This window comes from Delphinapterus leucas, chromosome 1 (assembly GCF_059928025.1).
Source record: "Delphinapterus leucas isolate spDelLeu-1000000601 "Yukka" chromosome 1, BTC_Dleu_Yukka2, whole genome shotgun sequence".
In the NCBI taxonomy this organism is placed as follows: Eukaryota; Metazoa; Chordata; class Mammalia; order Artiodactyla; family Monodontidae; genus Delphinapterus; species Delphinapterus leucas.
In genome coordinates this window covers 78,028,461-78,051,795 of record NC_143129.1, presented here as the reverse complement: position 1 = coordinate 78,051,795, position 23,335 = coordinate 78,028,461, and the positions used below count along the sequence as shown (strand labels likewise).

Here is a 23,335-nt window from a genome sequence, read left to right as displayed (position 1 = left end):
AGATCCAAAGATGGGAACTGGATGCACATGAAAGGATGGAAAAAGATATTCCATGCAAATAGTAGCCAAAAGAGAGATAAGGAGATTATACTAATATCAGAAAAAGAGACTTTAAGTAAATAAGTAAAAAACTGTAACAAGAGACAAACATTAAATATTGACAAGAGAGTCCATTCACCATAAAGCTATAACAATTATAAAAAAATATTCAGGGCTTCCCTGGTGGCGCAGTGGTTGGGAGTCCGCCTGCCGATGCAGGGGACACGGGTTCGTGCCCCGGTCAGGGAGGATCCCGCGTGCCGCGGAGCGGTTGGGCCCGTAAGCCATGGCCGCTGGGCCTGCGCGTCCGGAGCCTGTGCTCTGCAGCGGGAGAGGCCACAACAGTGAGAGGCCCGTGTACAGCAAAAAAAAAAAAAACAAAACCAAAATATTCACCAAACATCAGAGGACCCAAAATATATGAAGGAAACACTGACAGAATTTAAGAGAGAAACAGACAGTTGTACAATAACTGTTGGCAGAACAACAACATAGAAGATCAGTAAGTATTAGAACAACATTATAAACCAATCAGATCTAACAGAAATAGAAATAACACTCTACCCAACAACAGCAGATTACATAGTCTTCTCAAGTGCACATGGAACATTCTTTAGGACAGACCATATGTTAGGCTACAAAATAAGTCAATAAATTAAAAAGGATTGAAACCATACAGAATATCTTTTCTGATCACAAAGGAATGAAACTAGACATGAAGGAAAACTGAAAAATTCACTTATGTGTGGAAATTAAACAACATACTCTACTCTTAAGCAACCAATGGGTCAAATAAAAAAATCAAAAGGGAAACTGGAAAATACTTTGAAATGAATGAAAACAAAAACAGAACAAAACTTACGTGATGCAGTAAACGCAGTGCTAAGAGGAAAATTTTTATGTGAAAACACATAAATTAAAAGAGAAGAAAGATCCCAAATCACTAACTAACTATACAATGAATACTCAGTGGTACAGCCACTGTGGAAAAGTTTGGTGGTTCTTTTAAAAGCTGCATGTATACTCGTGTTTCTCTTCATCATCTAATGTATCTTTTGCCTTTTACTAAAGATTCATCTGGGGAGGGAAAAGCATGACTGCTGCTACAATTTTTTGAGGCCTTCTGGGGATAAACAAAAGAAATTAAAAGTAAAAATAAAAATAAATAAAAGCTAAATGTAGAATTACCATATGGTCTAGCAATTTCACCCCTAAGTTTATACACAAAGGACTGAAAACAGGGACCTGAACAGATAAATGTATGCCAATGTTCACTGCAGCATTGTTCACAATACCCAAAGGCAGAAACAACCAAAGTGCCCGTTAACAGAGAAACAAAATGTGCTATCTACATACAATGGAATATTACTCAGCCATAAAAAGGAATGAAGTTCTGATACATGCTACAACATGAATGAAAGTTAAAGAGATGTTAAATAAAATAATCCAGACCCAAAAACACAAATACTGTGTATGCTTCCATTTACATGGAGTACCCAGAAGAGGCAAATTATAGAGACTGAAAGTACATTAGACATTTATTATGTGCTGTGGAGAGTTTTAGAAGGAGTGGGGAGTTTTTGCTTAATTATTATAGAGTTTCTGTTTGAGGTAATGAAAAAATTTTGGAAATAGACAGTGGTAAATGTTGTACAACATTGTGAATATAATTAACACCACTGAAGTGTAACCTTAAAAATAGCTAAAATTTTATAAGAATTTTACAATTTAAAAAATTAATAATGTAATATACCAAAAACTATTGACTTGTACACTTGAAATAGGTTAACTGTATGATATGTGAATTACATCTCAATAAAACTATTTATAAAAAAAAGAGGATAGGAAACATCTTTTAGGAGACAGGAAACAACTCTTTCGGAGACTGAGACGCAGAAGAAACAACTAAGATTTACTTTGAGTGCCTATTGTATGCCAGTGGTTTTACATATATCATCACACTTGGGTAGCGTGGATGCGATATCAGAATTCATACTTTAGAAACAAAACAATTCAGTTTGAGATGACGAAAAAGTTCTGGAGGTGGGTAGTGGTGTTGTCAGCACAACAAGGTAATGTACTTAATGCTACTGAATGGTGCACTTAAAATGATTAAAATAGTAAATTTTATGCCATGTATATTTAACCACAATATAGTTAATTAAAAAATTTAAAACATGAAGCTACTCTTGTTTTAAAAAATGTTACTCTGGACATTGGTCCTGGCAATGATTTTTTTGGATATGATACCAAAAGCAAAGGCATGAAAAGCAAAGATAAGCAAACTAAGAAGCTTCTGCACAGCACAGGAAACCATCAACAAAACGAAAACTACTAAACGGGAGAAAATATCTGCAAATTATATCTGACAAGGGGTTAATATCCAAAATTTATAAAGGACTCACTCATACAACTCAAGAGCCAAAAACCCAAACAATCTGATCAAAAAATAGGCAGATGGTCTAGACATTTTTCCAAAGAAGACATACAGAAGACCAACAAGTACATGAAAATATGTTCAATATCACTATCAGGCAAATGCGAATCAAAACCACAATGAGCTATCACCTCACACCTGTCAGAATGGCTATTATCAAAAAGACAAGAAATAACAAGTGTCGTTGAGGCTGTGGAGAAAAGGGAACCCTCGTGCACTGCTGGTGGGGATGTAAATTGGCACAGCCACTATGGAAAGCAGTATGGAGGTTCCCCAAAAATTAAAACTAGAACTACCATACGATCTAACAATTCCACTTCTGGGTATTTATCTGAAGAAAACAAAAACACTACCTTCAAAAGATATCTGCACCTTCATGTTCACTGCAGCATTATTTACAATAGCCAAGATAAGGAAACAACCTAAGTGTCCGTTGAGAGATGAATGGATAAAGAAAATGCTATATATGTAAGCATATACACACAAACACACATACACAAATACACAATGGACTATTATTCAGTCATACAAAGAATGAAATCTTGCCATTTGCGAGAATATAGACAGACCTTGAGGGCATTACGCTAAGTGAAGTAAGTCAGACAGAGAAAGACAAATACGGAATGATCTCGCCTGTATGTGGAACAAACAAATGAGGGAGTTCCCTGGTGGTCCAGGGGTTAAGAATCCGTCTTCCAATGCAGGGGATGCAGGTTCGATCCCTGGTGGGGGAACTAAGATCCCACATGCCACGGGGTAACTAAGCCCGCGGGCCACAACTAAAGAGAAGCCTACAGCCGCAATGAAGAGCCCAAATGTTGCAACGAAAGATCCTGCATGCCGCAACGAAGATGCCTCATGTTGCAACTAAGACCCAATGCAACCAAAATTAAATAAGTAAATATTAAACAAAAAGCAAAGGACAAACAAATGAACACCCCCCCTACACACACACACACACACACACACACACACACACACACACACTCCGGCAACCAAGCTCACAGACACAGAGAACAGACTGGTGGTTGCCAGAGGCAAGAGGTACAAAATGGGTGAATGGAGTCAAAAGCTACAAACTTCCAGTTATGAAAGAAGTAAGTCATGGTCATGTAGTATACAGCATGGTAACTATAGTTAATAATACTGTATTGCATATATGAAAGTTGCTAAGAGAGTATGTTGCAAAAGTTATCATCATAAGAAAAAAAGTTTTTTGTTTTTTTTTTGTGGTACGCGGGCCTCTCACTGTTGTGGCTTTTCCCGTTGCGGAGCACAGGCTCCGGACGCACAGGCTCAGCGGCCATGGCTCACGGGCCCAGCTGCTCCGCGGCATGTGGGATCTTCCCGGACCGGGGCACGAACCCACGTCCCCTGCATCGGCAGGCGGACTCTCAACCACTGCGCCACCAGGGAAGCCCAGAAAAAAAGTTTTTTAACTATGCATAGTGACAGTTTAACCAGACTTATTGTAGTGATTATTTTGCAATATTCACAAATACCTAATCATTATGTTATACATCTGAAGCCACTATAATTTTGTATGTTAATTATACTGCAATAAATAAATAAATACTTCACTCAAGTTATTTTCATCATTTTCTTAGTGATTGAGATAAAAGCAGGTAAACTGAAATTTTCACCTTGTTTTGCTAAAAATGGTCTGTGTGACTTGAGCAAGTCATTTAACCTTTTAATAGCTTCAGTTTCTCATCTGTCAAATAAAGGGTTAGGTCTAGCTGAAATGAGGGAGGCTGAGTGTGGATGGGAACAAGGGACATATGGGAATCCCTGAACTTTCTGTTCCATTTTGCCTAAAACTGCTCTAAAAAATAGAGTTTATTAACAAATAAAAATTCAAAACCACTTCATACAGGGAATGGTGTGAGGTTCAGCATTCATTCAGTCCACACTCCTATATTTAAATTGAATTTAGAACCTAGAATGTTCCTAAAGCATTTCAGGGGAAAATTAACCATATTCTGGTGTTTAATCCAACCTTAACCACTAGATTATCTATAACAAATAAATTTTAATCCACTACCCTTTGAGCCTCAGTTTCTGACAAGCAGCATGATTCAGTGGTAAAACAAGAATGGTGAGACCTCTAAGTGTTCAAAACCCCAGTAATGATTTCGATGATAAATTTTATAAACTTAGTAAGTTCCTTAACTTTTCTGTGTCAATTTCTTAAATAGTACATAGTAACCCTTACTTTACCATTTCCCACAGATTTAATACGAAAGCATTCTGAAAATTTAAATAATATATCAAATGTAAGATGGCACCATGCTTTCATTTTATTTCCAAAGATACATACTATTTTGAGGAAATGACAGCTAAGTGTAAACATTATGTGTTATACATGTAATATAAATAATAATATAGTATTATATAATATATAATAAATACATCTATATTTTACATATATAATTCCCATGCAAACAAGCAATATTCTGTAAGCTTGAAAATTAGTTATCCCATTTCCTGTAATAGATTTAGTGCTCAAAAGTAGCCCATAAATCAAAGGAAGTATATGAGGAGAGTTTCTTATTTTAAAAAACTTAGAAGTCACAGTATCTGAGAGCCAGGATAACCTTAAGATATGAACTGTGTAGTTCAACAGCTTCACTTTGTACATCAAGCTTCATTTTTACCACTCCCAGAGAAACTAAGTAATCTGCCCAAAACGTTACACGACAGTGGCAGTACTTTTAGGAGTACTAAAAGTAGAAACCTTACCCCACAAACGTAGAACTAAGGAGGGCTCCCTTCAAAGTAGTGTTAATTTTTCGATATTTTGCTCTTCATCATAATGTATACTCTAAAGTCTGAAGTTCACTCTCCAATTCACCTGATTTATATCTGATATTTCATATTCTTAAAACTCCTATTAGATAAAATGTAAATTCCAAAAGTAATACAGCATTTTTATAACTTCACGCAATAAAGACACATAGAAAATAAAAAGTAAAAACCTCATTACCCCATTCCAAATCCTATAACCTAGAAGGGTATAGCAGGCACAATAATATGCAACCCCCTCCCCAAATCAAAATCCCCAGAAGCTGCGAATATGTAGAAGAAATTGAGGTTTCTAATCTGTTGATTTTGAGATAGGGAGATTATTCTGGATTATCTGGCTGGGCCCAACTTACTCACAAGGGTCCTTATAAATGGAAGAGGAACAAAAATGAGGCAGTCAGTGGAAAAAAAAAAAGTGAAAACAGAACCAATGTTGAAGTGATTCAATGTGAGGATTCAACTTGTCACTGCTGGTTCTGAAGACAGAAGGGGCCCCAAGCCAAGGAATTCTGGAAAGGCAACAAAAAGAATTCTACCCTAGAGCCTCCAGAAGGAACACACAGCTATGCTAACACCTTGATTTTAGCCTAGAGAGATCCATTTCGACTATAAATTTGACTTGCTTTAAGCAACTTAAATAATTTATGACAGCAGGCATAGAAAACTAATACACAGGTTAATAGTTTGATGACTATAATACTAAGACATTCTTTGGTGCCTATATACATGTACATAGTAATAGAGGTTTTCTTAAACCAAGGAGTACTGGCTGTACCACTTTTATCTGGTGTATTAATGACATCATCACACACCTAGGAATACAAAAAAAACCATCAGGATCATCACTAACTCTAGCCCAATCCTTTCATCCAATCAGTCTTTAATTCATTTCAATTTTAATGTAAAAAATGTTCAAGAGTCCACCCTTTCCAACATCCAGCCACCTTAGATATCACCTCAGCTCATGACATGACTTCTATCCTGGAGAACCACAAAGGTGTCCTGCTTCCTAACTGGTCTTCTAACTTCTAATATTTCCTCATCTAATTAATTTCCCATACTGATACTGGAGTCTAATCTTGATCCAATTTTAACTGAATCACACCCTCCCCTCACAGTTCTTTAAAACCTATAATGATTTATATAAAAAAGAGTAAACTTGCAATGTCCTTGTACCATTCTGTGATCCAAAAAAACAAATTTCCCTAACATGGAGGACTTTTAGGGCAATGAAACTATTCTGTGACACTACTGTGGTAGATACATGTCATTATACATTTACCAAAACCCACAGAAAGCACAGCACCAAGAGTGAACCCTAATGCCTACTATGAACTTTGGGTGATACTGTGTCAATACAGGTTCATTGATTGTAATAAAGGTACCACTGTGGTGCAGGATGTCCATAGTAGGGGATGTTGTGCATGCATAAGGACAGGGGGTATATGCAAAATCTCTATACTTTCCAACAATTCTGTTGTGAACCTAAAACTGCTCTGAATAATTGTTTATTAATTTAAAAAACAAAACAAACAATCCCCACCCCAATTGCTACCAACAAAAAACAGCCAGCCCACAAAAATATATTGGCTTCACAGTTTGTAAGAATGCACACGTGTATTATTTGACCTGTTTTAAAAGATATTCCAAGGGCTTCCCTGGTGGCGCAGTGGTTGAGAGTCCGCCTGCTGATGCAGGGGACGCAGGTTCGTGCCCTGGTCCGGGAGGATCCCACATGCCGCGGAGCGGCTGGGCCCGTGAGCCATGGCCGCTGAGCCTGCGTGTCCGGAACCTGTGCTGCGCAGCTGGAGAGGCCACAACAGTGAGAGGCCCGCGTACCGAAAAAAATAAAATAAAAAATATCCAAAATAAACCATTTTCTTCTCATTTATTTCTATGAGATGAAGAGCTAGTTCTAACATAAACAAGGTCCTTTTCAGAGTGAAAGACTTTTATCTGACTAGAGACATTTTAAAACACTAATGTAGTTGATGATACTGATCTTTTGAGGAACAGTCTGATTTTATTATTAATCTCTCATTTTTAGGAATTTAATCTAGAAGAAATATATTAGTCAAAAAGTAGAAGTAAAACTTTAACTACAGTGAGTTCCCTGGTGGTCCGGTGGCTAAGACTCTACGCTCCCAAAGCAGGGAGCACGGGTTCGATCGCTGGTCAGGGAACTAGATCCCACATGCCGCAACGAAGATCCCGCACTTGGCAACGAAGAACCCACATGCTGCAACTAAGACCCGGCATAACCAAATATATAAAAAAAAACAAACCCAAAACCAAAAACCAAAGCTTGAAATATAGTTTTTAGCGGAGAACTTTATACCTGCTTTTCTATTCAGCAAAAACATTCCTTTAAAATCGTAACTGTATTAGATCTTCCCCAAATGCATTTTCATTTTCTCATTTGTAGTGACAATGCTAATTTTCTTTCAGGCTTTGTCACCTGAAATAATGACCATTATTTCTCAGCCTTCCCTGTGGCTGAAGTATGGTTACACGACTATGTTTCAGTCAGTAACTGTAAGTGAGGTTTTGAAGTTTCCTTTCTTAGTCAGACTAAGAAAGGTAAGTCTATGGTAAGTCTATGAATTACCATAGACTTGGTGGTCTAAGTAACAAAATTTTATTTCTCACTGTTCTGGAGGCTGGGAAGTCCAAGATCAGGGCTGGGTTCTAAGTGAGAGCCCTCTTCCTGGCTTGCAGATACTGCTTTCTTGTTGTATACTCACAGAGTAGAGAGAGAAATCATCTCTCTCTGTGTCTCTCTTTATAAGGATGTTAATCTCATTCAGGAGGGCTCCACCCAAATAACCTATAATTATTCAATACTTCCCAAAGGCCCCATCTCTAAATATCATCACACTGGGGATTAGGGGTTCAATATATGAAATTTCAGGGGAACACGTTCACTCCATAATGCTTCCTTACAAAGAAGGTACAATACTTGTTTTTTACTCCCTTTTCCTCTTTTATCCTCTCTGTAATGAAGACGTTACGGCAGTTATGTTGGAACAAAAGGTAACCATAGGAACGCAAGCTTAGTGTTGAAATGGAAGAACAGAAAAAAAGGAGTCTAGGTCCCTGAAGACACTGTGAAGATACCATGTTAACTCTGAACTGTGTACTTCACAACTTTTTTTAAATTAAAGGAAAATAAATGTTTATCTTTAAAAAGTCTTGGTTATTTGAGAGGGTTTCTTATCATTGGCAGCTGAAACTAAGCCTAACTAATAAAACGTTTTCATGACCCAAGCAGCAGAAATGGAGTACAAAGAGTTTATGTGATATCTACCTCAGTGGCAAATTAATGAAAGATCTTTTCAATGCAAAATAAAGTGTTGTGATTTATATGTTGATCACTTTAACTATACCAAGTCAGATGTATCTCTAAAATGTAACTGTTCCTCTTTCAATTTCATTCTTTTCTTGCCTAAATTCAAGAATTCCTCATGACCTTTTGATGGATACTGTGAATTTCTGCCATTAGTAACTCTCTCATTCATTTTCCACTCTGTTGCCAGAGTTATTATTTTTTTTTTTTTTTCAGTACATGGGCCTCTCACTGTTGTGGCCTCTCCCGCTGCGGAGCACAGGCTCTGGACGTGCAGGCTCAGCGGCCATGGCTCACAGGTCTAGCCGCTCCGCGGCATGTGGGATCTTCCCGGACCGGGACACGAACCCATATCCCCTGCATTGGCAGGCGAACTCTGAACCACGGCGCCACCAGGGAAGCCCAGCCAGAGTTATCTTAAAACACAAATTTGCACTTCCTTTTCTAAAAATAGTATTTTAAATTTCCTATAGCTTAGTGGGATAAATATCTTAAGAGTCAGTAAAGTCCACGGTCCCTATCACACAATGCTTATTTTCCACAACACCGTATTTCAGAAAAAGTGAACTTCTGAGTTGTTCTAATACATGAAAAGTCTTCGCATCCTAGTATGTGCCCTGGTACATGCTATCCTAACTGGAATGCCCTTCTCCATCTTGCAAACTACTGCTGAATGTCCAAAACCTAACTCAAGTATACTCTGTGAACTACTTCTTAATGAATGATATAGTGAGTTGATAGCTCTCTGAGGTTTTAAAATGTTTCCATCAGAGGACTTATCAAGCTGAACTTTCCCAACGGAATATGAAATTCTTAAAAATAAGAAGTATTTTACTCATCTGGCAAATAGTTTGGAACACAGCATTTAACAAATGAGGAATGAATGTAGAAAACCATCAAGATCATTTTAGATACAAGCAGAGTGTCCCTTTTCTTAATTTCAATTAACAAAGCAGGCATCATTAGAATCCAAACTACAGAAATATAATCTAGAAAGGCAGAGAGAAGATAAAGATCAGGGAAAATAATTAGCCCCAAACAACATATCATGAGTACAGTGAACACTGAGGTGTTTGTGATGAGATTTGTATTTGTGTATATTACATTTGTATTGTTTTTTGTTTTTCTTGATAGTCAAAGTATTATTTAAAACATGGAAGAATGACAGGTCTTTAAAGGATGTCAGCTGATAGGTACCACTACTTACTCTGTAGTTTTGTAAACATCAGAATACAGCCCTGCTTTCTGATACTTCTTCTTTGGGGGACGTGGGGCCTTCTTTTCTCTTGGGATGAGAGAAAGCACAGGCTGCAAGGTACTTTCAGGTTCGGGAGGTTTGGCTGGGGTTTCAGGAGGACTGGGAATCTCAACTGCTGCTTCAGTAAAGCTAGAAAGAGAAGTTTAAAGATAATTTTATGGTGAAATTTTTTTCCTACAAATAATTATCTATTTAAAAAAACATTAGAGCAATTATAAAAAGAGACATGTGGACTTCCTCATCTGGTCATGCTGGAGTAACAGATACCAGATTTCTGTCCTCCTGACAGAAACTAATAGAAACACGGCAAAGTACAATAAACCTGAAGTAAGTTTATGAAACAATTATCAGACACTGGACAACAGCGACTATAGCACTGTGATCCCTGAGAAAATTGGAAATAAAATAGAAAGAGATGATTCCTATAACCACTTTGCCTTTACAAGGACTGAGGTAGAGGGAGTAGAGCCAAAGCAGAGAATGGCCAGCTTAATGAGTTGAAAAGAGATCAGAATATGGAGAGGCTGAGGTAGTTAGAATTTGTGAGGCAGAGTACTGGAGTGGAGAAAGCTATGGAGAAAAATAACTCTAGAAATCTGTGTAAGGGTCTCCTTTAGTACATTGCTAAATACTAAGTTTGTGTATGTGCAAGGTGAAATTCCATAAGGCTGGACAAAGAACCACCAGAGTATTATAACCTAAACAATTTCCAGAGCTCCCACATGATGACAGATACTCAGATTCCACTAGGGAGAGTGAAAGACACTACCCAACACTGTGGGCATTCAATAGAGATCCCAGAGGGTAACATTATCCATTTTTGTAGGGCTCAACTATCTCTGGAATAAAAGCCAGCTCTAATAAAGCTTAAAAACTATCTTCAAAAGAATCCAAACCAATCCACAAGTAACTTAACTGCCTACCAAAATAAAATCGAACATATAGAAAAGAACAAAAAACATACACACAATAATGTGACATTTACAATATTAAAAAATTCAAAATGAAAAAAAGAGCAATGACCAAAATTTTTCTAAATTTGATAAAAAGTATAAACCCAAAGTTCCAAGAAGCTAAACAAACCAGAAGCAATATAAACTAAAAAAAAAATCAAGTATGGCATATCATAATAAACTTCCTGAAAACTACTGATGAAGAAAATAAAAAGAGCCAGAGAAAAAATACACAGTCTATACAGGAGTACAAAAATAAGAATGAACGCAGATTTCATGTCTGAAATAATGCAAGCCAGAAGGCAATGAAAAGACATCTGGAAGTGCTAAAAGGAAGGGGAGGGGAGGAGCCTGTCAAAAGAGAATTCTAAATCAATCAAAAACATCTTTAAAAATTAAGGTGAATATAGTTCCAGGCAAAGATGGAATAGACACTTCTACCTATCCTCCCATTAAGTACAACTAAAAACCCTTGAAATTATATATAAAATAAACATAAGCACACAGATTGGCTAGGTACCTTGGGACCTAAGCAATGACGTATCAGGGAATTTCCTAGATTTTCTTTTTGCCTCATACTTAATAGTGAAAGACTGAATACAGTTTCCCAAATATCAATGAAAAGACAAATGTCTGCTCTCATAACTTAAATTCAACATCAGTTAAAGGTCGTAGCCAGTGCAAAAGGACAATAAAAAGAAAAAAATATAGAAGTGTGAGTCCTCCAATTTTGTTCTTTTTCTTCAAGATTGTTTTGGCTATTTGGAATCCCTTGAGATTCCTCATGAATTTTAGGATGGATTTTTCTATTTCACAGAAAACATCACTGGGATTTTAATACGGATTGCACTGAATCTGTAGATCACTATGGGTAGTACTGATACCTTAAGTCTTCCACCCCATAAACACAGGCTTTTCTTTTTCTTGCCTAACTGCTCTGGTTAGGAATTTCAACACAAAATTGTACTGAAGCAGCAAAAGTGGGCTTCCTTTCCTAGTTTCTGATAATAGTGGAAAACCTCTGTCTTTCACCACTGAAGTTGTCAGCTGTGGGTTTTTTACATATAGCTTTTATTAGGTTGAGGTAGTTTCTTTTTATTCCTAGATTGCTAGCTTTTTATCATGAACATGTGTTAGATTTTTGTCAAAAAAATTTCTGCATTTACTGATAGGACCTTGTGATATTTCTTCTTTAGCCTGTTAACGTGATTTTCAAATGTTGAACAAGTTATGTATAACTGGGATAAATCTTACTTAGTTATGAGATGGATTGGCTTCATATTTTATTTTTTCCTATTCTCCTTATAGCCAAATTCATTTTTTCTGTGCCTTACCTTATGTTTCTTCCTCCTAAAATCAAAAATGTTTTCTGCTTTCCTGCTTATATGTGTCTGTATATATTCTACATATATAAACTCTTCAAGTGCCATGTTTCTCCAAGTTCTGTCTATAGACCATGTATATCAGAATCACCTTGGGGGCTTTAAAGGAAATGCAAATGCCTACTCATAGAATTTTAAAAATTCTTATTAAGGAGATCTGAGATGGATACTTCCTAACCTTGCTGGTCCCTAATACCCGACACTGTGCACTCTCATTACAAGAGCATCCTTCTTATCCCACTTGGGCTCTGACACCGTAGGCTGGGTTAACATTCCCTTGCCCTTGCCCCATAACCCAACTCTTCACCTTAATAAGCCTCCAACACCCAGCTCAGGGTCACCATGGTTTCCACATCCCATACAGATACCTACCAAATGGCTTTAAGACTGAATTCTTCAGGAAAGAAAAGAGAAAGAAGAGGTAAGGTATTTTAAAATATGGCTTTATGGGAATTCCCTGGCAGTCCAGTGGTTAGGACTCAGCGCTTTCACTGCCATGGCCTGGGTTCAATCCCTGGTCAGGGAACTAAGATCTCACAAGCCACGTGGCACAGCCAAAAAATTTAAAAATAAATAAAATAAAATATGGCTTATGATATATTTATCTACATTAAGACAATACATTGTTTATTTTGGTGGCTTTTTTTTTGCTTTATAAAAACAAAATCAGTTAGTATATCATTTTTAGGGTCTTGTTTCTTTCATTTAATCTTGTCTAAGACGCATTCATTATCATTACATGTCAGTTATAATTCATTAATTTTTATTACCATATCATATTCCATTGTACAAAAAACTATAATATACTTATTCCTTTTCCTGTTAATCTGGGATATTTCCAGTTTCTATATATTATAATCAATCTTGCTACTACTTTTCCAAAAAAATGCTTTCTGGTGATCATTGGGCAGGAGTTTTCCTAAGCTGTGTAAAAGGTAATTGCTGGATCATACTGGGTTGTTTTGAAATACTTTTTTGGTTACATACTCTGGATACCAAAAATATAAATTATATCTTTTTTTTTTTTTTTTGCAGTACACGGGCCTCTCACTGTTGTGGGCTCTCCCGTTGTGGAGCACGGGACGCGCAGGCTCAGCGGCCATGGCTCACGGGCCCAGCGACTCCGCGGCATGTGGGATCTTCCCAGACCGGGGCACGAACCCGCGTCCCCTGCATCGGCAGGCGGACTCTCAACCACTGCGCCACCAGGGAAGCCCTATAAATTATATCTTATAAATTTCTTCTCCCAGTTTGTAGCAAGTCTTCATACATTTATTCGGATGATGTTTGATAAACGGAAATTCTTAGTTTTAATAATAATGCAGTATATCAATCTTTACCTGTATGCTTACTGCTTTTGATATCTTGTTTATGAACTCCTTTCTGAGAAACAAGGTCATAAAGTTTTCCTCCTTCTGTATTAGCCTTTAAAAGTTTGAAGGCTTGCTTTTTACACTTATGTATTTAACCAACTGGGAACTGATTTTTATACATGGATTAAGACAGAATCCAATTTCATTCCCATTCCTATGCAATATCAACTTCTGGGGCACCATTTATTGAATATAATTTTATTTCCTTATTGATATGTAGTGTCACCTCCATCATATAGCAAGCTTGCATGTATGGATCCGTTTCTCTTATCCAATTCTATATTCAGTTCCACGCTAGCTCAATATACCATAGCTTAAAATTAAGTCTTGGGGCAAATCCATTGTTTCATTCAGTGATTCCATTCCTACGTATATACCCTAGAGGAATTAGTGTCCATATCCACCAGTGAACATTAGAGGAATGTTAAGAGCAGCATTTTTGGGTAATAGTGTCAAAATGAAAATAACCCAACAGTAAAACAGAAAAACTCTATATCTGCATCAACATGGATGGATCTAGAGATTATCATACTCATCGAAGTAAGTCAGAAAGAGAAAGACAAATACCATATGTTATCACTTACATGTGGAATCTAAAATAAGACACAAATGAACCTATCTACAAAACAGAAACAGACTCACAGACATAGAGAACAGACTTGTGGTTGCCAAGGGGGAGGAGAGGTGGGGAAGGAAAGGATTGGGAGTTTGGGATTAGCAAGTGCAAACTAGTATATATAGGATGGATAAACAAGGTCCTACAGGTCCTATAGCACAGGCAACTATATTCAATATCCTGTGATAAACCATAAATAGAAAAGAATATGAAAAAAATATATATGCATAACTGAGTCACTTTGCTGTACAGCAGAAATTAACACATTGTAAATCAACTATACTTCAAAAAAATTTTAAAAAAAGGAAGACTATTACATACAAACAATGGATAACTATAAAATAACAAAAAGGGGGTAACTACAGCAACATGCAACAACAGAGATGGTTTTACATTTTATATGTTGAGCAAAAAAGGTGAGGCACAAAAGCATATGTCCTGTATAATTCCATTTCAGTGAAGTTCAGGAAGGATAAACTAAACTATATTGTCTACATTGAATACTTAAATGGTATGAAAAAAGGTAAAATTCAGGAGATTGATTATAGCTACTGGCAAGGAAGTGGTGTATGACTGGGAAAGAACATGGGATGCTACCAATGTTCTATATGTTCACCTGTTCTGTATCTACATAGGTGTTAACTTTATAAAAAAATTTTTTAGGGCTTCCGTGGTGGCACAGTGGTTAAGAATCTGCCTGCCAATACAGGGGACATGGGTTCAAGCCCTGGCCCAGGAAGATCCCACATGCTGCGGAGCAACTAAGCCTGTGCTCTGCAACAAGAGAAGCCACCGTAATGAGAAGCCCGCGCACCCACCACGAGAGAAAGGCTGCGCACAGCAACGAAGACCCAATGCTGCCAAAAACAAATAAATAAATTTATTAAAAATAATTTTTTAAACTGGTTACTTCTATTTATATACTTCATGTATGTGTATTCCTCTTCAAACTCCCTTCATATTCTCTAAAGAGTTTTAATGAGACTGAAATGATCTTTTTAAAGAGAGATAGAACCCTCTTTTAAACCTGGTCCTGGTGCTTTCGTGTGGCAAGACGTTGTAGATTCAATTTACATTACAGAAGCACAAAGGGTATTTCTTTCTGAGTAGGTATTTTTCCTAGGAAAACAGCACATACGTTTCAACTGAGTTTTACAATTTGTTGGGCATAAAGTTCTTAGAGTACTCACATTTTAATCTCTCATATATAGCTTATTTCCTTTTTAGTTCCTAATTTTATTATTCCCTTTCTCTTCCTTTATTGATCAACCTTACCGGAAGTTTGTATATTTTATTCGTTATCATTAGTATTACAAACTTTGGTCTTCAGTGACTCTCTCTACTGTACCTTAGCTTTATTTTGTTAATTTAATGTATATGTTTTATCTCTGTCCTTTACATTTTGGGGCTTATTCTCATTTTTCTAATTTCTTTTCTTTCTTAAATAAATTAAAAGTTTTTGGCTGCAATGGGTCTTCGTTGCTGCACACGGGCTTTCCCTAGTTGCGGCAAGGGGGGGATTACGCTTCGTTAGAGTGTGCAGGCTGCTCATTGCGGTGGCTTCTCTTGTTGTGGAGCACAGGCTCCAGGTGCACGGGCTTCAGTAGTTGTTGCTCGTGGGCTTAGTTGCTCCGCGGCACGTGGAATCTTCCCGGACCAAGGCTCAAACCCGTGTTCCTTTCATTAGCAGGCGGATTCTTAACCACTGTGCCACCAGGGAAGTCCCGTTGTTTTTAGAATTTCTTAATTGGACTCTTTGTAACCAAGAAGGACCCTATGGGGTCTTCCCAGAACAGACCCCTCCCCTATATCCTCTGCTTATTTCCTCTCTGAAGTACCGAGATAATAGTATCTGATGCACATTTCCTGAAGTTGTTTTACAGATGCTAAAACCAAATGGGAGAAGTTACTTACTTGATGATCATAAGCACCACAGACCTACTGGCACCTAAGGATTGATAATCTTAACCTCTGTGACACCACCCTGTTACCTCACCATCAACCAATTGCAGATTTGTGCATGAGCTGATCATATACCTGGGATGCCCCTCCCTCACCTTGCCTTTAAAGATGCTTTCCTAAGCCCAGAGATAAATCCATGCACTTATGGTCACCTAATCTATGACAAAGGAGGCAAGAATATACAATGGAGAAAAGACAGCCTCTTCGGTAAGTGGTGCTGGGAAAACTGGACAGCTACATGTAAAAGAATGAAATCAGAACACTCCCTAACACCATACACAAAAATAAACTCAAAATGGATTAAAGACCTGAATGCAAGGCAGACACTATAAAACTCTTAGAGGAAAACATAGGCAGAAAAGTCTTTGACATAAATAACAGTAAGATCTTTTTAGACCCACTTCCTAGAGTAATGAAAATAAAAACAAAAATAAACAAAAGGGACCTAATTAAACTTAAAAGCTTTTGCACAGCAAAGGAAGCCATAAACAAGACGAAAAGACAACCGTGAGAATGGGAGAAAATATTCGCAAATGAAGCAGGTGAGAAAAGATTAACCTCCAAATTATACAAACAGCTCATGCAGCTCACTATGAGAAAGACAAACAACCCAATCAAAAAATGGGCAGAAGACCTAAATAGACATTTCTCCAAAGAAGACATACAGATGGCCAACAAACACATGAAAGGATGCTCAACATCACTAATTATTAGAGAAATGCAAATCAAAACTACAATGAGGTGTCACCTCACACTGGTCAGAATGGCCATCATCAAAAATTCTACAAACAATAAATGCTGGAGAGGGTGTGGAGAAAAGGGAACCCTCTTGCACTGCTGGGAATGTAAATTGATATGGCCACCTATGGAGAACAGTATGGTGGGTTCCTTAAAAAACTATATATAGAACTACCATATGACCCAGCAACCATAAATGAAAAAAAGACACATGCACCCCAATGTTCACTGCAGCACTATTTACAATAGCCAGGATACGGAAGCAACCTAAATGTCCATCAACAGAAGAATGGATAAAGAAGATGTGGTACATATATACAATGGAATATTACTCAGCCATAAAAAGGAACAAAACTGGGTCATTTGTAGAGAAGTGGACGGACCTAGAGACTGTCATGAAGAGTGAAGTAACTCAGAAAGAGAAAAACAAATATCGTATATTAACGCATATATGTGGAGTCTAGAAAAATGGTACAGATGATCTTATTTGCAAAGCAGAAATAGAGACAAAGATGTAGAGAACAAACGAATGGATACCAAGAGCGAATGGAGGGAGGTGGGATGAATTGGGAGATTGGGATTGACATATATACACTATCAATATCATGTATAAAATAGATAACTAATGAGAACCTACTGTATATAGCTCAGGGAACTCTACTCAATGCTCTGTGGTGATCTAAATGGGAAGGAAATCCAAAAAAGAGGGGATATATGTATATGTATAGCTGATTCACTTTGCTGTACAGCAGAAACTAACACAACATTGTAGAGAACTATACTCCACTAAAGATTAATTTAAAAAATTAAAGATAAAAATGTTTTCCTAAAACCCATCAGGGAATTCGGGCTTTTTAAGCACTACCTGTGCTGAACTCCTTGCTTGGCATCCTGTAATAAATGCTGCACTTTCCCTCACCACAACCTGGTATCATTAGTTTGGCTTTACTGTGTACCAGCGAGCAGACACAAGTTTTGTTTGGTAATATCCTCATTCATAAATTTTCAGCATTCCTGAAAATAATATAAGCATTAATGGCTTATAAAATAATATAAGCATTAATGGCTATGAATCTCCCTCTAGTACCTCTTTAGATACATCCCAAATTTCAATATGTAGCACAGTATTTACTCAGTTCTAAATATTTTAAATATTTTAATTATTTTATTTTTTTACACGAGCTTAAAAATTTTTTCTTTTTTCCTTTTAGATCCAGGATTTGAACCCAGGTTTTTCTGAATCTAGAACCCAGCTCATAATCATTACAATATTCTTTTGCATTCTGGTTTGTTATTAATCAATGAATAGTGATCAAACTCTTTAACATGGTGTACGAGGACCTCTGCAAGATCTGGTCCCTACCACCTTTTCTCTAGACCCATTTGACACCATACTACTCTAATTAACGTGTTTTGGACGCAAAACGTTTCTTTCATTTCCCTGAACCTGCCATGCTTTTTCATACTTACCAGTCTAAAATGTACGCTCTGGTGTTGCTCCTCTAAATAACAAATAAAGTCTGTTCTTCAGATTTTACCTTAGTCATTACTTCCACAAAAAAACTGAGTCAATTACCTCTAATATAAGCTCATAAACCTAAATAATTCTTCATAATAGTTAGAATGTAAGAACCATGAGGACAGGGAGTATTTATATATTTGCTTACAACTGTATTTACCCTCAGCACATGAAATAATTTTGCAATAAATAATTTAGAAATAAATGAAGAGGGACTTCCCTGGTGGTGCAGTGGTTAAGAATCTGCCTGCCAATGCAGGTGACATGGGTTCGAGCCCTGGTCCAGGAAGATCCCACATGCTGCGGAGCAACTAAGCCTGTGTGCCACAAATACTGCGCTGTGCTCTAGAGCCTGAGAGCCACAACTACTGAGCCCACGTGACACAACTAGTGAAGCCTGCACGCCTGGAGCTCATGCTCCACAACAAGAGAAGCCACTGCAGTGAGAAGCCCGTACACTGCAACGAAGAGTAGCCCCTGCTTGCTCCAAGTAGAGAAAGACGGTGTGCAGCACCGAAGACCCAACGCAGCCAAAAATAAATAAATAATTTAAAAAATAAAATAAAATAAAGAAACAAATGAACAAACTCCTGCTATATAACAAGTGCTACAGTAGGTTCCAGTTCGAGAAAGGTGAAAAACTGTTGCTATCTCTGGGAACTCACCGTGCCATGTCCTTATCTACACAATCTCTTGAGGGTGGAAACTGTATCTTTCTCTTTATAATCTCCTCAAATTCCAGAATATAATTTTGTGGAAAATAAGTGTTTAGTGTTGCTGACTAATGCTACTAGAACTTGCTGGAACAGAAGGGCTCATCTGAAATAAAGCCTTTTTTCTGAGGCGCGTTTTTAACATGACCCTTCCTAAAGTGATTGGTTAAGATGTCTCAAATTGTCACTTTCTTACTATAGCGAAGGCAAAAGTCATTCTGTTTGTAGGTATTTTAAAAGCCTCAGTAATGAAAACAGAAATAACAGACTGATAACAAAACAGACTGATGGGAAGAGAATATAAAAATATAAAAGAAGACCCTAAGACCAAAGATATTTAAGAATTTATTATATGATAAAGGTATCATTTCAAACAAGTAGGGAAATGATGATCAATTAATAGTGCTAAGACTGTCATGTAAAAATACAAAAAATTGGGCTTCCCTGGTGGCGCAGTGGCTGAGAGTCTGCCTGCCGATGCAGGGGACACAGGTTCGTGTCCCGGTCCAGGAAGATCCCACATGCCGCGGAGCGGCTGGGCCCATGAGCCACGGCCGCTGAGCCTGCGCATCCAGAGCCTGTGTTCTGCAACGGGAGAGGCCACAACGGTGTGAGGCCCGCGTACCGCAAAAAAACCCCAAAAAAACAAAAAATTTAAATCTCTTAATTAAATTTTTTCCCCTTTCAAAGAAAAAAACCTTCACAAAAATCCAATGGGAATATAAATTATAGACACTACATATAAAACAAAAATGCTTACAAATCTGCAACCTTGATAAATAACTGGCAATAAACATAGCACTAACTCATACCTTATACAAGAGTAAATTTCAGCTGATTTAAGACCTATATGTAAAAAAGTAATATGTAACCCTTTGAAGGAGAATAATTAAATTATGATATATTCTTAACATGCAATAAGGTAATTCTATATGTACTAAATGACAAGATCGCCAAGATTATAAAGAGAAAAGTTGTTACAAAATTAAGTATAATATGTATGTTACCACTTATATAAAATAACAGCTTTGCATATGCACGTATTTGTACATGCATACGAAAAGTATTAAAGGATACACAATATATTAACAGTCTTATCCATGAAAATAGGATTTGAGAAGAAATGAGATCATGTGAAGAGACTTTAACTCATGAATCAGTAAACTTCTAGTTTCACTGATTTATTTATGAGTGTGTATTCTCAGGAAAGAAATTTAAATCCCATATATTCTCTATAAAAAAAGTATTTTTTGGGGCTTCCCTGGTGGCGCAGTGGTTGAGAGTCCGCCTGCCGATGCAGGGGACGCGGGTTCGTGCCCCGGTCCGGGAGGATCCCACATGCCGGGGAGCGGCTGGGTCCGTGAGCCATGGCCGCTGAGCCTGCGCGTTCGGAGCCTGTGCTCCGCAACGGGAGAGGCCACAACAGTGAGAGGCCTGCGTACCGCAAAAAAAAAAAAAAGGTATTTTTTCATAGATGTATGCATAGAGAGCTACGAAAAACTTCTGTAAACAGAGGTGGTCCAGTGGTTAAGACTGCGTGCTTCCACGGCAGGGAACACGGGTTCCATCCCTGGTCAGGGAACTAAGATCCCATATGCCACATGGAGAGGCCAGAAAATAAATAAGTAAAATAAAAATCAAATATTCCTTCAGGGAAAGAATCTGGTTGGATATATAACAAAAGGATTAAATGGTCTTCTCGGGGGTGGGGTGGGGGGTGATTTTCGACCTCTGCCCTACACCTTTTGGGGAAAAGTAAAAATATAAAAAAGAAACTATTAAAAAACAATCTAGGGGCTTCCCTGGTAGTGCACTAATTAAGCATCTGCCTGCCAATGCAGGGGACATGGGTTAGAGCCCTGGTCCGGGAAGATCCCACATGCCGCGGAGCAACTAAGCCCGTGCACCACAATTACTGAGTCTGCGCTCTAGAGCCCGCGAGCCACAACTACAGAAGCCCAAGCGCCTAGTGCCCGTGCTCTGCAATGAGAAGCCACCACAATGAGAAGCCACGCACCGCAACAAAGAGTAGCCCCCTCTCACTGCAACTAAAGAAAGCCCACGTGCAGCAACAAAGACCCAATGCAGCCATAAATTATTTAATTAATTAAGAAAAAAATCTAACACACAGAAAGACTTAAAAAATGTATTTGACGATAGGGATGAAAAGTTTTAGAGCACCAAGGAGATAAAATAGTGTGATAGTAAAAATAATTCCACTCATATTTATACACTGGATAAAACACACAATCTCCCTGGGTCTTGATTTCCTCATCTGTATAATAAGGGCCTTGTGTTAGATTGTTACATTCCCCCATGCTTCTTATTTACAATTTTGGACAGCCATAAGAACGAACACTTAAAACAAAAAAGAACAGGTCTTATATAGTAAAAGGTTGTTAGACTAAATGAACAATTCAGCTGCACAGATATGTTACATTTGTGCATAAGCTAGTTTCATCTACTCAAAATGTTAAACAAGAAATTACCTTTTAGTATTTTCTTGTTCTTCTTCTGGGAATGGCTTCTGCTTTTTCTTGGTCTGTTCTTCCAACAGCCAACTTTTCCTCTTCAATCCCTTTTTATGTTCTGAGTTCAGGTTTACACTCTGAACGACAGCTTCAATGACATCTGTAACTGTATCAGGGCCAAGGTGCAGTGCTGTTCCTTCTTCACCTTCATTTAATTCTGGGCTGACAAACTGGGCAGCTTGGAATGCTTGCATTGATACCACAGCCTGGAGGGGACATTTCCGAGGTCGACCTGGCCTGCGTTTCACAAAGTTATTCCCTGTCCTGGCCTGTCTTTGAAGTTTTTTGGCTTTTAAAATTTTATTGACGTGGTCTAGGTTTCTCTTGGTGGCCAAGATTTTGTCATAATTGCACATTTTCCGAGCTTGGCGCTGCATAGCTTCTACTACACTTCTCTTGATATGATGGGGGGAATGGCTGCTGGGCAACTTTTCAGAAAGGAGTGAGATGCTACTACTGCAAGAGTCACTGGGGACTGCAGGCACTAGAAGGCTGTCTGGTTTTCCCAGGGTTCGCTCCTTGCTGTGGCTATGGACTGGACTGGAGGAAGGTGGCACAGAGGCAGATGCGATCACAGCATCAATATTCTTCTCCAGGGGCTCTTGGTCCTCATGTTGTACCAGCCGCTGCAGCAGACTATCCACAGAGTCATCCCCAGAAGAAACCAATCTTGGACTTCGAGACGGAACTCCGTTCACTAAATAAGACAACAAATCACACATGATAAAAACTGAACACAACTGGTTATTTAAATAACTTTACAAAGAATAAAGGACAAGGAATACCACTCTATTTTTTATAGCAAGATTAAATATCATAATATTGGGTTGGCCAAAAAAGTGCCTTCGGTTTTTAAGTAAAAATAAAAGACACATTTTTCATTTCCACCAAGAACTTTATTGAACAACGTATCCACTCTTTTGTTCCACTACCTTCTGCCATTTTTCAGGCAACTTCATAATTCCATCTTCCCAAAACTTTTTATCTTTTTGAGCAAAGAACTGTTCCAGGTGCCTTTTACAGTCTTCCAGGGAATAGAAATTTTTTCCATTAAGAGAATTTAGTGAAGACCTAAATAAATGGAAATCCGAAGGTGCAATGTTTGGTGAATACGGAGGATGAATCAGAACTTCCCAGACAAGCTGTAAGAGTTTTTGCCTGGTCATCAAAGAAACATGTGGTCTTGGTTATCCTGATGGAAGATTATGCGTTTTCTGCTGACTAATTCTGGATCATCAATTGCTGCTTTCAGTTGGTCTAACTGGGAGAAGTATTTGTTGGAATTACTCGTTTTGTTTTCCAGAAGGAGTTCATAATAGAGGACTCCCTTCCAATCCCACCATATATACAACATCACCATCTTTGGATGAAGACTGGCCTTAGATGTGGTTGGCGGTGGTTCATTTCGCTTGCCCCATGATCTCTTCCATTCCACATTATTGTTCAGTATCCACTTTTCATCGCCCGTCACGATGTGTTTTGAAAATGGAACATTTTCGTTATGTTCAGTAGAGATTCGCATGTGGAAATACGGTCAAGAAGGGTTTTTTTCGCTTAACTTATGTGGAATCCAAACATCGCAGCAATTCACATAACCAAGCTGATGCGAATGATTTTCAACACTTGATTTAGATATTTTGAGTATGGCGGCTATCTCCCACAT

At 37.9% G+C, this 23,335-nt stretch overlaps 1 protein-coding gene and 1 non-coding gene across 6 annotated transcripts in view; one reads left to right on the top strand and one right to left on the bottom strand.

The window, feature by feature from the left end:
- The window catches only part of ASH1L (ASH1 like histone lysine methyltransferase), a 216,842-nt gene that overhangs the window by 105,348 nt on the left and 88,159 nt on the right, over positions 1 to 23,335 (bottom strand). For 4 of the 5 annotated variants that reach the window (XM_030759569.2, XM_030759568.2, XM_022559688.3 and 1 more), the window contains 2 exons: positions 21,631 to 22,369; positions 9,835 to 10,014 (listed from right to left, as the gene is read on the bottom strand). In XM_030759569.2, the coding sequence (XP_030615429.2) occupies positions 9,835 to 10,014; positions 21,631 to 22,369 (919 nt within the window). The remainder of the gene's footprint in view (positions 1 to 9,834; positions 10,015 to 21,630; positions 22,370 to 23,335) is intronic. The other variant, XM_089913940.1, reaches the window with a different exon arrangement.
- Positions 1,060 to 1,170, top strand: LOC115801594 (U5 spliceosomal RNA). The gene has a single exon (XR_004021897.1). It is a non-coding gene; the product is annotated as a U5 spliceosomal RNA (small nuclear RNA).